Source organism: Oncorhynchus keta, chromosome 28 (genome assembly GCF_023373465.1).
Source record: "Oncorhynchus keta strain PuntledgeMale-10-30-2019 chromosome 28, Oket_V2, whole genome shotgun sequence".
NCBI classification, from domain to species: Eukaryota; Metazoa; Chordata; class Actinopteri; order Salmoniformes; family Salmonidae; genus Oncorhynchus; species Oncorhynchus keta.
In genome coordinates this window covers 75,676,525-75,691,491 of record NC_068448.1, presented here as the reverse complement: position 1 = coordinate 75,691,491, position 14,967 = coordinate 75,676,525, and the positions used below count along the sequence as shown (strand labels likewise).

At 43.0% G+C, this 14,967-nt stretch overlaps 1 protein-coding gene across 1 annotated transcript in view; it reads left to right on the top strand.

The window, feature by feature from the left end:
* The window catches only part of LOC118372497 (vesicular, overexpressed in cancer, prosurvival protein 1-like), a 72,321-nt gene extending 59,017 nt beyond the window's left edge, over positions 1-13,304 (top strand). Inside the window, exons 3-5 of the mRNA XM_052484002.1 lie at positions 1,059-1,136; positions 7,826-7,959; positions 10,304-13,304. Coding sequence (XP_052339962.1) covers positions 1,059-1,136; positions 7,826-7,959; positions 10,304-10,491 — 400 coding nt within the window. The 3' untranslated portion in view covers positions 10,492-13,304. The remainder of the gene's footprint in view (positions 1-1,058; positions 1,137-7,825; positions 7,960-10,303) is intronic.
* The last annotated feature ends 1,663 nt before the right edge of the window (positions 13,305-14,967 follow it).

Genomic DNA, 14,967 nt, shown 5'->3' with positions numbered 1-14,967 from the left:
ATAATTTGTGTAAGAGTGGTGATAGCTAGCTTAGCATTTAGCGTTAGCATTTAGCACGCAACATTCACAAAAACCAGCAAAGGGATCAAATAAAATAATTTACCTTTGAAGAACTTCAGATGTTTCAATGAGGAGACTCTCAGTTACATAGCAGATGTCCAGTTTTTCCTGAAAGATGCTTGTGTAGGACACAACGTTCCGTTTTGTTACTATGCATTTGGCTACCGAAACTAACCAAAAATTCAGTCACCTAAACGTCGAACTTTTTTCCGAATTAACTCCATAATATCGACTGAAACATGGAAAACGTTGTTTGAATCAATCCTCAAGGTGTTTTGTCATATATCTCTTCATTGAAATGCCGTCCCTGGAAGCGTGCATTCTTCTCTGATTCGGATGGAAAAATACTGGTACCTGACTTTTTGCACCAATTTCCACGCAGACACCGTGCACACTTGGTAATTGTAGGCTCTTATGGTCAATCTTCCAATGATATGCCTACAAATACGTCACAATGCTGCAGACACCTGGGGAAACGATAGGAAGTGTCCGTTCATTCCTGTGTTCACAGCCATATAAGGCGATCATGGAAAACGTGCCTCCAGAAATCCTGTTGATTTCCTGGTCACTCAAACATCTTGGTTTTGCCTGTTTTGCCTGTAGATTTTGTTCTATGGCACTCAAAAATCAGTTCTGGAAACGTCAGAGTGTCTTCTTTCCAAAACTATCAATTCCAAGCATAGTCGAGATCTTTTCGTGACAAAATATTGCGCTAAACACGGGCACGTCTTTTTATCCAAAATGAAATACTGCCCCTATAGGTCTAACAGGTTAACCCGTCTCCTCCCCGTCATCTACACTGATTTTGAAGTGGATTTAACAGGTGACATCAATAAGGAATAATAGCTTTCACCTGGATTCACCTGGTCTGTCTGTCATGGAAAGAGCAGGTGTTCTTAATGTTTGGTCCACTCAGTGTATATAACTCACTCCACTCTGTTTCTAGATGTGACTAGACAAAGTGTTTTTTTTTTACCAAGATTGTGTTCTCATTTCAGATGCCGCTCGTACGAGGACTGCTGTGGGACCCGTTGCTGTGTCCGAGCCCTCTCCATCCAGCGGCTATGGTACTTCTGGTGAGTCCATCTTAACTCTGACTATAAATGGACTGGACAAGAGGTTTTTTTTAAAGATTTTTTTCAGTGTTATTGGTTTGGTCCAATCAAAAAGCATACATGACATTAGTTGAATTGTAAGGCTTTCTCATTGCAATGTTCCAATGCTGTTATTGGGAAAATAAATCCCATGCCCAGGTCGTAATCGTCTTAGGTCAGTTAAATCCCATGCCCAGGTCGTAATCGTCTTAGGTCAGTTAAATCCCATGCCCAGGTCGTAATCGTCTTAGGTCAGTTAAATCCCATGCCCAGGTCGTAATCGTCTTAGGTCAGTTAAATCCCATGCCCAGGTCGTAATCGTCTTAGGTCAGTTAAATCCCATGCCCAGGTCGTAATCGTCTTAGGTCAGTTAAATCCCATGCCCAGGTCGTAATCGTCTTAGGTCAGTTAAATCCCATGCCCAGGTCGTAATCGTCTTAGGTCAGTTAAATCCCATGCCCAGGTCCCAGGTCAGTTAAATCCCATGCCCAGGTCTTAGGTCAGTTAAATCCCATGCCCAGGTCGTAATCGTCTTAGGTCAGTTAAATCCCATGCCCAGGTCGTAATCGTCTTAGGTCAGTTAAATCCCATGCCCAGGTCTTCGTCTTAGGTCAGTTAAATCCCATGCCCAGGTCGTAATCGTCTTAGGTCAGTTAAATCCCATGCCCAGGTCGTAAGGTCAGTTAAATCCCATGCCCAGGTCGTAATCGTCTTAGGTCAGTTAAATCCCATGCCCAGGTCGTAATCGTCTTAGGTCAGTTAAATCCCATGCCCAGGTCGTAATCGTCTTAGGTCAGTTAAATCCCATGCCCAGGTCGTAATCGTCTTAGGTCAGTTAAATCCCATGCCCAGGTCGTAATCGTCTTAGGTCAGTTAAATCCCATGCCCAGGTCGTAATCGTCTTATGTCAGTTAAATCCCATGCCCAGGTCGTAATCGTCTTAGGTCAGTTAAATCCCATGCCCAGGTCGTAATCGTCTTAGGTCAGTTAAATCCCATGCCCAGGTCCCTTAGGTCAGTTAAATCCCATGCCCAGGTCGTAATCGTCTTAGGTCAGTTAAATCCCATGCCCAGGTCGTAATCGTCTTAGGTCAGTTAAATCCCATGCCCAGGTCGTAATCGTCTTAGGTCAGTTAAATCCCATGCCCAGGTCGTAATCGTCTTAGGTCAGTTAAATCCCATGCCCAGGTCGTAATCGTCTTAGGTCAGTTAAATCCCATGCCCAGGTCGTAATCGTCTTAGGTCAGTTAAATCCCATGCCCAGGTCGTAATCGTCTTAGGTCAGTTAAATCCCATGCCCAGGTCGTAATCGTCTTAGGTCAGTTAAATCCCATGCCCAGGTCATTGACGAGTCACCTCTCTGACTGGCAACCGTTTCTCAATCTGGTGGTGAACAAATCATTGAAATCACTGAAATCATTGAAATCATTGAAGTCACTGAAATCATTGAAATCACTGAAATCATTGACATCATTGATACAAATAAGGCACTGCTCTCCTGGTGGTACGAGCTCAGCTGAAAATAGGGCGACGTTTGGTGCCGCTTTACTTACTGTCGATTCATACAAGACCGACTGCAACGTTTCCACGGGAGAACATAGTATTTGCACCGGCAGCGTAGCCTAGTGGTTAGAGCGTTGGACTAGTAACCGGAAGCTTGCGAGTTCAAATCCCCAAGCTGACAAGATACAAATCTGTCGTTCTGCCCCTGAACAGGCAGTTAACCCACTGTTCCCAGGCCGTCATTGAAAATAAGAATGTGTTCTTAACTGACTTGCCTGGTTAAATAAAGGTACAATTTAAAAAAAATAATAAGTTGCTGGGGGAAAAATACTACCCAACTTCAAGACATCAAAGCACATCATCCCAATATACACTGTGTACAAAACATTAGGAAGACCTTCCTAATATTGAGTTGTACTCACTTTTGACCTCAGAACAGCCTCAATTTGTTGAGACATGGGACTCTACAAGGTGTCGTATTCCACATGGATGCTGACCCATGTTGACTCCAATGCTTCCCACAGTTGTGTCAAGTTGGCTGGATGTCCTTTGGAACATTCCTGATACACACAGGGAACCTGAGTGTGAAAAACCCAGCAGCGTGGTACACACACAAACCGGTGCGTCTGGCACCTACCACCGCACCCCATTCAAAGATACTGCAATATTGTGTCTTGCCCATACACCCTCTTTAATGGCACACATACAAAACCCATGTCTCAATTGTCTCTTGGTTTAACAATTCTTCATCTACACTGATTTGAAATGGATTTAACAAGTAACATCAATAAGGGATCATAGCTTTCTCCTGTATATGATTAGGACTGGCTGTGTGGTATCAGTCAACATGATTAGGACTGGCTGTGTGGTATCAGTCAACATGATTAGGACTGGCTGTGTGGTATCAGTCAACATGATTAGGACTGGCTGTGTGGTATCAGTCAACATGATTAGGACTGGCTGTGTGGTATCAGTCAACATGATTAGGACTGGCTGTGTGGTATCAGTCAACATGATTAGGACTGCCTGTGTGGTATCAGTCAACATGATTAGGACTGCCTGTGTGGTATCAGTCAACATGATTATGACTGCCTGTGTGGTATCAGTCAACATGATTAGGACTGCCTGTGTGGTATCAGTCAACATGATTAGGACTGGCTGTGTGGTATCAGTCAACATGATTAGGACTGCCTGTGTGGTATCAGTCAACATGATTAGGACTGGCTGTGTGGTATCAGTCAACATGATTAGGACTGCCTGTGTGGTATCAGTCAACATGATTAGGACTGCCTGTGTGGTATCAGTCAACATGATTAGGACTGCCTGTGTGGTATCAGTCAACATGATTAGGACTGCCTGTGTGGTATCAGTCAACATGATTAGGACTGCCTGTGTGGTATCAGTCAACATGATTAGGACTGGCTGTGTGGTATCAGTCAACATGATTAGGACTGGCTGTGTGGTATCAGTCAACATGATTAGGACTGCCTGTGTGGTATCAGTCAACATGATTAGGACTGCCTGTGTGTTATCAGTCAACATGATTATGACTGCCTGTGTGGTATCAGTCAACATGATTAGGACTGGCTGTGTGGTATCAGTCAACATGATTAGGACTGCCTGTGTGGTGTCAGTCAACATGATTAGGACTGCCTGTGTGGTATCAGTCAACATGATTAGGACTGCCTGTGTGGTATCAGTCAACATGATTAGGACTGCCTGTGTGGTATCAGTCAACATGATTAGGACTGCCTGTGTGGTATCAGTCAACATGATTAGGACTGCCTGTGTGGTATCAGTCAACATGATTAGGACTGCCTGTGTGGTATCAGTCAACATGATTAGGACTGGCTGTGTGGTATCAGTCAACATGATTAGGACTGCCTGTGTGTTATCAGTCAACATGATTATGACTGCCTGTGTGGTATCAGTCAACATGATTAGGACTGCCTGTGTGGTATCAGTCAACATGATTAGGACTGCCTGTGTGGTATCAGTCAACATGATTAGGACTGGCTGTGTGGTATCAGTCAACATGATTAGGACTGCCTGTGTGGTGTCAGTCAACATGATTAGGACTGCCTGTGTGGTATCAGTCAACATGATTAGGACTGCCTGTGTGGTATCAGTCAACATGATTAGGACTGCCTGTGTGGTATCAGTCAACATGATTAGGACTGGCTGTGTGGTGTCAGTCAACATGATTAGGACTGCCTGTGTGGTATCAGTCAACATGATTAGGACTGCCTGTGTGGTATCAGTCAACATGATTAGGACTGCCTGTGTGTTATCAGTCAACATGATTAGGACTGCCTGTGTGGTATCAGTCAACATGATTAGGACTGCCTGTGTGGTATCAGTCAACATGATTAGGACTGCCTGTGTGGTATCAGTCAACATGATTAGGACTGCCTGTGTGGTATCAGTCAACATGATTAGGACTGCCTGTGTGGTATCAGTCAACATGATTAGGACTGCCTGTGTGGTATCAGTCAACATGATTAGGACTGCCTGTGTGGTATCAGTCAACATGATTAGGACTGGCTGTGTGGTATCAGTCAACATGATTAGGACTGGCTGTGTGGTATCAGTCAACATGATTAGGACTGCCTGTGTGGTATCAGTCAACATGATTAGGACTGCCTGTGTGGTATCAGTCAACATGATTAGGACTGGCTGTGTGGTATCAGTCAACATGATTAGGACTGCCTGTGTGGTATCAGTCAACATGATTAGGACTGCCTGTGTGGTATCAGTCAACATGATTAGGACTGCCTGTGTGGTATCAGTCAACATGATTAGGACTGGCTGTGTGGTATCAGTCAACATGTGTTCTCATGACATTTTGATTTGGGAAGTGTTCATGTTTTTCCTTGGAAACTATATAATATAACAAACTACCTGCATCACTAGTCCAGTGCAGTCCGTGGAACGGATCGTTTTAGTCAGATATATACTACAGTTCAAAAGTTTGAGGTCACTTAGAAATGAAAAGCTTTTTTTTTTTTCCATTAAAATTGATCAGAAATACAGTGTAGACATTGTTAATGTTGTAAATGACTATTGCAGCAGGGAACGGCTGATTTATAAAAAATAAAAAAAATAAAAAATAAAAACATTTTTTAAGGAAGATCTACATAGCCGTACAGAGGCCCATTATCAGCAACCATCACTCCTGTGTTCCAATGACACGTTGTGTTAGCTAATCCAAGTTGATCATTTTAAAAGGCTAATTGATCATTAGAAAACCCTTTTGCAATTATGTTAGCACAGCTGAAAACTGTTCTGATTAAATAAGCAATAAACCTGACCTTCTTTAGACTAAGTATCTGAGTATCTGGAGCATCAGCATTTGTGGGCTCGATTACAGGCTCAAAATGACCAGAAACAAAGAACTTTCTTCTGAAACTCGTCAGTCTATTCTTGTTCTGAGAAATGAAGGCTATTCCATGCGAGAAATTGCCAAGGAACCGAAGATCTCGTATAGCGCTTGGGGCGGCAGCGTAGCCTAGTGGTTAGAGTGTTGGACGAGTAACCGGAAGGTTGCAAGTTCAAACCCCCAAGCTGACAAGGTACAAATCTGTCGTTCTGCCCCTGAACAGGCAGTTAACCCACTGTTCCTAGGCCGTCATTGAAAATAAGAATTTGTTCTTAACTGACTTGCCTGGTTAAATAAAGGTTAAAAAAAACTACTCCCTTCACAGAACAGCGCAAACGGTCTCTCACCAGAATAGAAAGAGGAGTGGGAGGCCCCGGTGCACAACTGAGCAAGAGGACAAGTACATCAGGGCGGCAGCGTAGCCTAGTGCTTAGAGCGTTGGACTAGTAACTGAATGGTTGCAAGATCGAATCCCCAAGCCGACAAGGTACAAATCTGTCGTTCTGCCCCTGAACAAGGCAGAACGACATTGGCCGTCATTGAAAATAAGAATTTGTTCTTAACTGACTTAACTGACTTGCCTAGTTAAATAAAGGTCAAATAAATAAAAATTGAGTGTCTAGTTTGAGAAACAGATGCCTCAAGTCCTCAACTGGCAGCTTCATTAAATAGTTCCCGCAAAACACCCGTCTCATTGTCAACAGTGGAGAGGTGACTTGGGATGTTGGCCTTCTAGGAAGAGTTGCAAAGAAAAAGCCATATCTCAGACTGGCCAATAAAAAGAAAATATTAAGATGGGCAAGATGACAGAAGAAGATTGCGAAAGTGTTATGGACAGACAAACATTCGTGAGATGCAGAAAAAATGAAAAGATGCTGGAGGAGTGCTTGACGCCATCTGTCTAGCATGGTGGAGTGAGAGTCTAGTCATGATTGAGGGAAAGATTAACAGAACAAAGTACAGATATCCTTGATGAAAACCTGCTCAGGACCACAGACTGGGGGCGAAGGTTCGTCTTCCAACAGGACAACGCAGGAGTGGCTTCGTAGTAAGTCTCTGAATGTCCTTGAGTGGCCCAGCCAGAGCCCGGACTTGAACCCAGTCTAACAGCTCCAGAGAGACCTGAAAATAGCTGTGCAGCGACGCTCCGCATCCAACCTGACAGAGCTTGAGAGGATCTGCAGAGAAGAATGGGAGAAACTCCCCAAATACAGGTGTGCCAAGCTTGTAGTGTTATACCCAATAAGACTCAAGGCTGTAATCAACCAAGTACTGTGTATAGGGTCTGAATACTTATGTAAATATGATATTTGAAGTTTGTAATTGTTTTTTTTGTTTTTTTAAATAAGTTTGCTAAAATTTCAAAAAGCTGCTTTTGTTCTGTCATTATGGGGTTTTGTGTGTAGATTGATGTCGGGGGGGGGACTATTTGAATACATTTTAGAATAAGGCTGTAACTTATCAAAATGTGGAAAAGTCAAGGGGTCTGAATGTTTTCCGAATGCACTGTAAAGTATGAAAAAGCTTTTTTAATTTTTATTGTGTACTAGATCATATGGGTTGAAAAGTATATTTTTTCTCAGACATAAATAAACAATTCCATGTGAAAGCCAAAGGTCATAGCTTTCTTGAGGTTGGAAACACTACTACTACATTTAATAAAATATTCCCGTCTTACTACAATGACCAAAGCCATAGCAAAACAGTGCAAAATGGCTGCCAGTTTAACTTTATACTTCAATGCATGTCCCACTTTGACTGCTCTCTTTCTCTCCTCCCTCTTTCTCCAGGTTGATGCTGATGATGGGGGTGCTATTCTGCTGCGGAGCGGGCTTCTTCTTCCGCAGGTGCATGCACCCCTCGCCCCTCAGCGACGAGCCTGCCTTCAACGTCTCCTTCACCAGGCAGCCTGTATCTACGCCAGGTCAGTGGGAGTATACGTCATAGACCAGCGTTCCTAGGAAGTGGATTCTCAATTCTTTTAACCACGTTAGCGATATAGACATTGCTGAAGGATACCAAATCACAGGTTATTTTGATTCAAAGTGCCAATTTACCCCACTGTGTTATCAGCAGTGACAGCTTTACTGGCCTGCACAGTGTTGCAGGAGATAAGATACCCAGTGGGGGGTGTTTAAATCAATGTTCATTCCAGGTGCAGTGAGATAATTAAAATGGCTGCTGATGATATTGACACGCAGAGCCAGGCAGCCACTCTTAGTCCAAATCATATATTTAGGCAGTGGTGTGAAAATACTTCAAAATAAAGTACTACCAAAGTAGTTTTTTAAAGGGTATCTGTACTTTACTACATTCCTAAAGCAAATGAAGTACTTTTTACTCCAAAGGGTATTTGTTGCATTTTGAATGCTTAGCAGGACAGGCAAATTGTTTAATTTACACCCTTATCAAGAGCTCATCTCTACCGCCTCTGATTTGGCAGACTCACTAAACACACATGCTTCATTTATAAATCATGTTGGTGTGCCCCTGGGAATATCCGTAAATTTAAAAAACAAGAAAATGGTGCCGTCTGGTTTGCTTAATATAAGGAATTTGAAACGATTAATACTTTTGATACTTAAGTATATTTTAAAATCTAAATACTTTTACTCAAGTATATTTTTACTGGGTGACTTTTACTTGAGTCATTTTCTTTGAAGATACCTTTTTTACTTTTACTCAAATATGACAATTGGGCACTTTTCCCCACCACTGCATTAGGGCTTTCACACACCACTGCATTAGGGCTTTTCCCCCACCACTGCATCAGGGCTTTCTCCCACCACTGCATTGGGGCTTTTCTCACACCACTGCATAGGGCTTTTCCCTCACCACTGCATTAGGGCTTTCTCCCACCACTGCATTAGGGCTTTCTCCCACCACTGAATTAGGGCTTTTCTCCCACCACTGCATTAGGGCTTTTCTCCCACCACTGCATTAGGGCTTTTCCCCCACCACTGCATTAGGGCTTTTCCCCCACCACTGCATAGGGCTTTTCCCTCACCACTGCATTAGGGCTTTCTCCCACCACTGCATTAGGGCTTTCTCCCACCACTGCATTAGGGCTTTTTCCCCCACCACTGCATTAGGGCTTTTCCCCCACCACTGCATTAGGGCTTTTCCCCCACCACTGCATTAGGGCTTTTCCCCCACCACTGCATTAGGGCTTTTCCCCCACCACTGCATTAGGGCTTTTTCCCCCACCACTGCATTAGGGCTTTTTCCCCACCACTGCATTAGGGCTTTTTCCCCCACCACTGCATTAGGGCTTTTCCCCCACCACTGCATTAGGGCTTTTTCCCCCACCACTGCATTAGGGCTTTCTCCCACCACTGCATTAGGGCTTTCTCCCACCACTGCATTAGGGCTTTCTCCCACCACTGCATTAGGGCTTTCTCACACCACTGCATTAGGGCTTTTCTCCCACCACTGCATTAGGGCTTTTCTCCCACCACTGCATTAGGGCTTTTCTCCCACCACTGCATTAGGGCTTTTCTCCCACCACTGCATTAGGGCTTTCTCACACCACTGCATTAGGGCTTTCTCACACCACTGCATTAGGGCTTTCTCACACCACTGCATTAGGGCTTTTTCCCCACCACTGCATTAGGGCTTTCTCACACCACTGCATTAGGGCTTTCTCACACCACTGCATTAGGGCTTTCTCACACCACTGCATTAGGGCTTTCTCACACCACTGCATTCGGGCTTTTTCCCCACCACTGCATTAGGGCTTTCTCACACCACTGCATTAGGGCTTTCTCCCCACCACTGCATTAGGGCTTTCTCCCACCACTGCATTAGGGCTTTCTCCCACCACTGCATTAGGGCTAAAAGAGTATGGGTTTTGGTTTCCAAGGCAGCTGAGACTTTGAAACTGGCACAGTTCAAGGTTTTGATTTACATTTAGTTGAGTTGTCAATAATTCAACGTGAAATCAACAAAATGTGACTTTTTATTAAATCCAATCCGTTTTCCATGTTGATTCAACGTCGTCACATTGATTTGTTTTGTTGTTGAAATAACATTGGCAACACAGCGTTGACAGCTAAGCATGTTGGTAGTTGTGGGATGTTTGTCATGAATATTTGATGTCGCATCCTGTGTCAGAACACTTAAAGGGGGGCTTTGAGCTGTTGAGAAGAGGGCGGAAAGAGGACATTTTTTTAAATACTTTATTTGAATCCACAAAATCACATTACTCACACAGACCTGAATTTGCACTCTGATTAACAGTGACAATTTCTCTGTCCTCCCCCATGCAGTATCCCAGCAGCCTGGCATGGTAGGCTATGGTGACCCCGGCGGCGTCATGACTTCCCCCCTCACCCCCGTCTACCCCATCCAGCCCGACCCCGCCCATATGATGAACGACTACCCTCCACCGCCCTCGTACTGCAACCACCCACCCCCGCCTTATGAACAGATTTTCCGGACACCAGAGAAGAAGTAAGTCTCCGCGGCGTTTCCCTCCGTTCCTCCTCCTTCGTTGTGACATCACCAGCAGAACGGACAAGGACACGAGGGGACAGCCACAGTGTCTGTCCACTGTTACACTGTCAGCCCAAGTGCTCACCCAGGTCACAGGGACAAGAAACTGAGAACCACCTAGAGGAACAAACTGTCCTTCCTGAGGACCTGGATACAGACCGGCTCAATATGTCTCCATGGTTTATATTTTCAAAATCATTCATTCTTTCTAATTTACACAAAAGCATAATTATATATATACCAGTCTTTTTCTGCTGACAGTGCCATCTTGATGAGCATGGTCTGTGACTGATCTGTAGTGAGGCACTCGGACTCCTGTAAATGACACAACTGAGGAATTTCAATGGAGAATGCTGACCCAAGATCAGCACATTGCTTCTTGATGAACAGATTCATGTTAGCATTATGGTAGAGTAAGCTGACCTAGGACCAGGGCATAAGAACAGACACTGTCTAAAACTGTACACGAGTGACAGCAAATTGGAGTTGAAAGCCACCTTGGAGAAGTTACTACACAAGGTGTTTTAAATAGCTGAAAGGGGTAAAGACTCTGTTAGGATGCGTCCACACTAGTTGGGCTGCTTGTCTCGTCCTCAATCCTGTGACTATAAACACTCCGGGCAGGAAGTCTGATCGCTGTGAAGGAGGGGAAACGGACCTGGATTTATCAGACCTATTATGTGCTGAAAGCTATCGCAACCGTGCCAACGCCAGATTCTCGAAGAATTCAGTTCCACTCAAGGCCAGATATTTTTGGGGGAACTATCACCACAGAGGTTCAGTAATGGTTTTTCAGAGATGTGGACTTCAGTTTGTATAGTAAAGGAGCTCGACCAGAATGAGGATGAACTCAAATCAATGTGTTCGTTCCAGACACGCATGCATTCAGGTTGCAACTGGATCACGTTTCACTGAGGAGCTCAAGGACTTTGTTTACCGTACCTTCGAAGTATTCACATCCCTTGTCTTTTTCCACGTGTAGTTGTTACAAAGTGGGATTAAAATGTCATTTTTTTTGTCAACGATCTACACAAAATACTTGAATGTCAAAGTGTGGGAAATATCCTACAGCCACCACTAGGCTTGACAATATGAGGAGTGGTCCTCACTAATGCAGTGGATTGGATTTGCCCCAAACATAACACTTTGTATTCAGGACAAAATGTTCATTGCTTTGCCACATTTTTTGCAGTATTACTTCAGTGTCTTGTTGCAAACAGGATGTGTGTTTTGGAATATTTTTTATTCTGTACAGGCTTCCTTTTTTTTTTACTCTGTCCTTTAGGTTAGTATTATGGAGTTACTACAATGTTATCGATCTACATTCAGTTTTCTCCTATCACAGCCATTAAACTCTGTAACTGTTTTAAAGTCACCATTGGCCTCATGGTGAAATCCCTGAGAGGTTTCCTTCCTCTCCGGCAACTGAGTTAGGAAGGACGCCTGGATATTCAATGTCTTTGTGGTTGAAATTCACTGCTTGACTAAAGGACCTTATACAGATAATATTGTGTGGGGTACAGAGATGATTTAAAAAATGACCGTTATACACGTACTGCAGAGTGTCCATGCAACTTATGTGACTTAAGCACATTTTGACTCCTGAACTTATTTAGGCTCCTTGACATAACAAAGGGGTTGAATACTTATTGACTGAAGACATGACATTTTTCATTTTTAATGAATTTCTCAAATAAATTCTTAACCTAAATTCCACATTGACATAATGGGATTGTTGTGTGTAGACCAGGGACAAATCTCAATTTAAGCCATTTTAAATGCAGGCTGTAACACACAATTTTGAAAAAGTCCAGGGGTGTGAATACTTTTCTGAAGACACTGTATGGGAAGCTTTGACTAATGACATACTCTGGTAGAACTGACAGATTCTTAATTTCTGTGCTGCAATAAATCTCTAGAAAATGTAGTGGTAGTCACAAATGCTAATGGAACTCTTCAAATCATATTTTATGGGTCACATACACATATTTAGCAGATGTTTATTGCGGGTGTAGCAAAATGCTTGTCAAAGTTGCTTAGGAACTAGAAGCAGAGCAGAGCTGCCCTATCTTACTACTTTCAGTAGCCTAGTTGTTCAAACAAGCAGAATGTTATTGGTCCACTGGTCCTGCATAGGTACAACTTAGTAAATTTGGTTAAAAATGATTTCATTTATACAACGCATTTCACAAGACAACCATTCGACATGTGTACAGCAAAGACTCTATGTGACTGACAATTGGTTGAGTAGTTCCTAGACCCTGGTATGGACCCACAATTTGGGGGAAAAGTACCAGGATGTTGACATCTGGTGTGAAACAGGAACCCAACCCTCAAGGAACCCAATCATGTGAAAATGTCCTAAGAGAGGTGACGATTGTCTTTGCAGGATATGAGACCATACGATCTGTTGACCAGATCCAACTAACCAACCATTTACTGTCATAGAGCAACATCCTCGTGGACATTTCATTTCAAAATGTAGATGTTTTGTGTAGATAGCTGGCAAACTGTGTACATGGACACTATTAGAGCAGAACCAAGAAGGGTAATCTACAGTAGGATACGTGTTTAGTATTGGATGTTGTACAGACATTTGGCTAATCTGACTTTTATTTATTTGATCATTTTAACTATGCAACAGAGGTTTAAATCGTGGAGGATTTTATTTTACTGTTGTAGCGGTCGGTTGGTTTTTGCCATTTTATGTTACTACAAAAAAAATGTAATTATCCATCCATGAGATGTGGATAATAAAGTTTCCTTCTGATCGAAGTTGGTGTAGATTTATTCACTTTGAAGTTGTCCGTGACTGCCGTCTCACTTCAGTCCTGCTTTGAGATTACATTTTATTTACTGGGTCATCTTTATTTTAAATATTCTCAGGATGGAAAACTGTTTAGTATTTTCATTCATTCCTATTCTGACAAAGATTGACTCCCTAAACATTTTATAAAATGGTATCCATGTCTTTTGCTTATTGCATTACATTTGCTAGAAGCCACATTTCTCCTCATTAACCTTTTTGGTGTGGTGGTTCTGGTACCGGTTCTGACTGACAATTTCGCTTATAAATTGATCTGTGGACACGGTAGACCGAAATGGCTCGCACTGAGCGATAGCCCTGGTTCCCACGGACACTTCTCTCAGCCTGTCTGACATGTAAACTCAAAGTGCTGGGATTCCCCTCTTACCATTTTCATTTGCTCTTCAGACTCTCCAACTCCTGGCTGAACAACCTGGTCACAGAGCATTTTGTATTATTCTGTATGTAAATCCTACACACTCCATTTAGTATGCTATGTTTCGTGTGGTTACTTAAAGCAAAAACGAAAGTAGGGTGGTTGGTTAGATGTACAACGCTAACATCTAGCAACCCAAAGGTTGAGATACAGTTCATAGAAGGAAACCAGTCAATTGAAATAAATTCATTAGCCCCTATGGATTTCACATGACTGGGCAGGACCAGGGCCTGGGAGGTGCACCCACTTGGGTGCCAGGCCCAGCCAATCACAATGAGTTTTTCCCCACAAAGGGGCTTTATTACAGACAGAAATACTCCTCAGCACCCCCCTCAGATGATCCCGCAGGTGAAGAAGCCGGACGAGGAGGTCCTGTGCTGGCGTGGTTGTACGTGGTCTGCGGTTGTGAGGCAGGTTGGACTTGCTGCCAAATTCTCGAAAACAACATTTGAGGCAGCTTATGGTACAAAAATTAACATTCAATTCTCTGGCAACAGCTCTGGTGGACATTCCTGCAGTAAGCGTGCCAATTACACAATCCCTCAAAACATCGGTGGCTGAACAAACTGAACATTTTCGTGGCCTTTTATTGTCCCCAATACAAGGTGCACCTGTGTAATGATCATGCTGTTTAATCAGCTTCTTGATATGCCACACCTGTCAGGTGGATGGATTATCTTGGCAAACAAGAAATTCTCACTAACAAAGATGTAAACAAAATTGTGAACAAAATGAGGAAAAATAAGCTTTTTGTGTGTATGGAACATTTCTGGGATTTTATTTCAGTTCATGAAACATGGGACCAACACTTTACGTTTGTTCAGTATTCTTAGCTACTTTGCAACTACAGTACTTCCCCTTCCCCTAACCGTAACCCTTTAACCTAACTCCTAAACTTAAAGCTAACATTAACCACCAAGCTAGAGTTCGTAACATATTGTTCATTTTAGCAAATTTGTAACAATACTAATTGTAATACAGTGCTCAAAAAAATAAAGGGAACACTTAAACAATACAATGTAACTCCAAGTCAATCACACTTCTGTGAAATCAAACTGTCCACTTAGGAAGCAACACTGATTCACAATACATTTCACATGCTGTTGTGCAAATGGAATAGACAAAAGGTGGAAATTATAGGCAATTAGCAAGACACCCCCAATAAAGGAGTGGTTCTGCAGGTGGTGACCACAGAC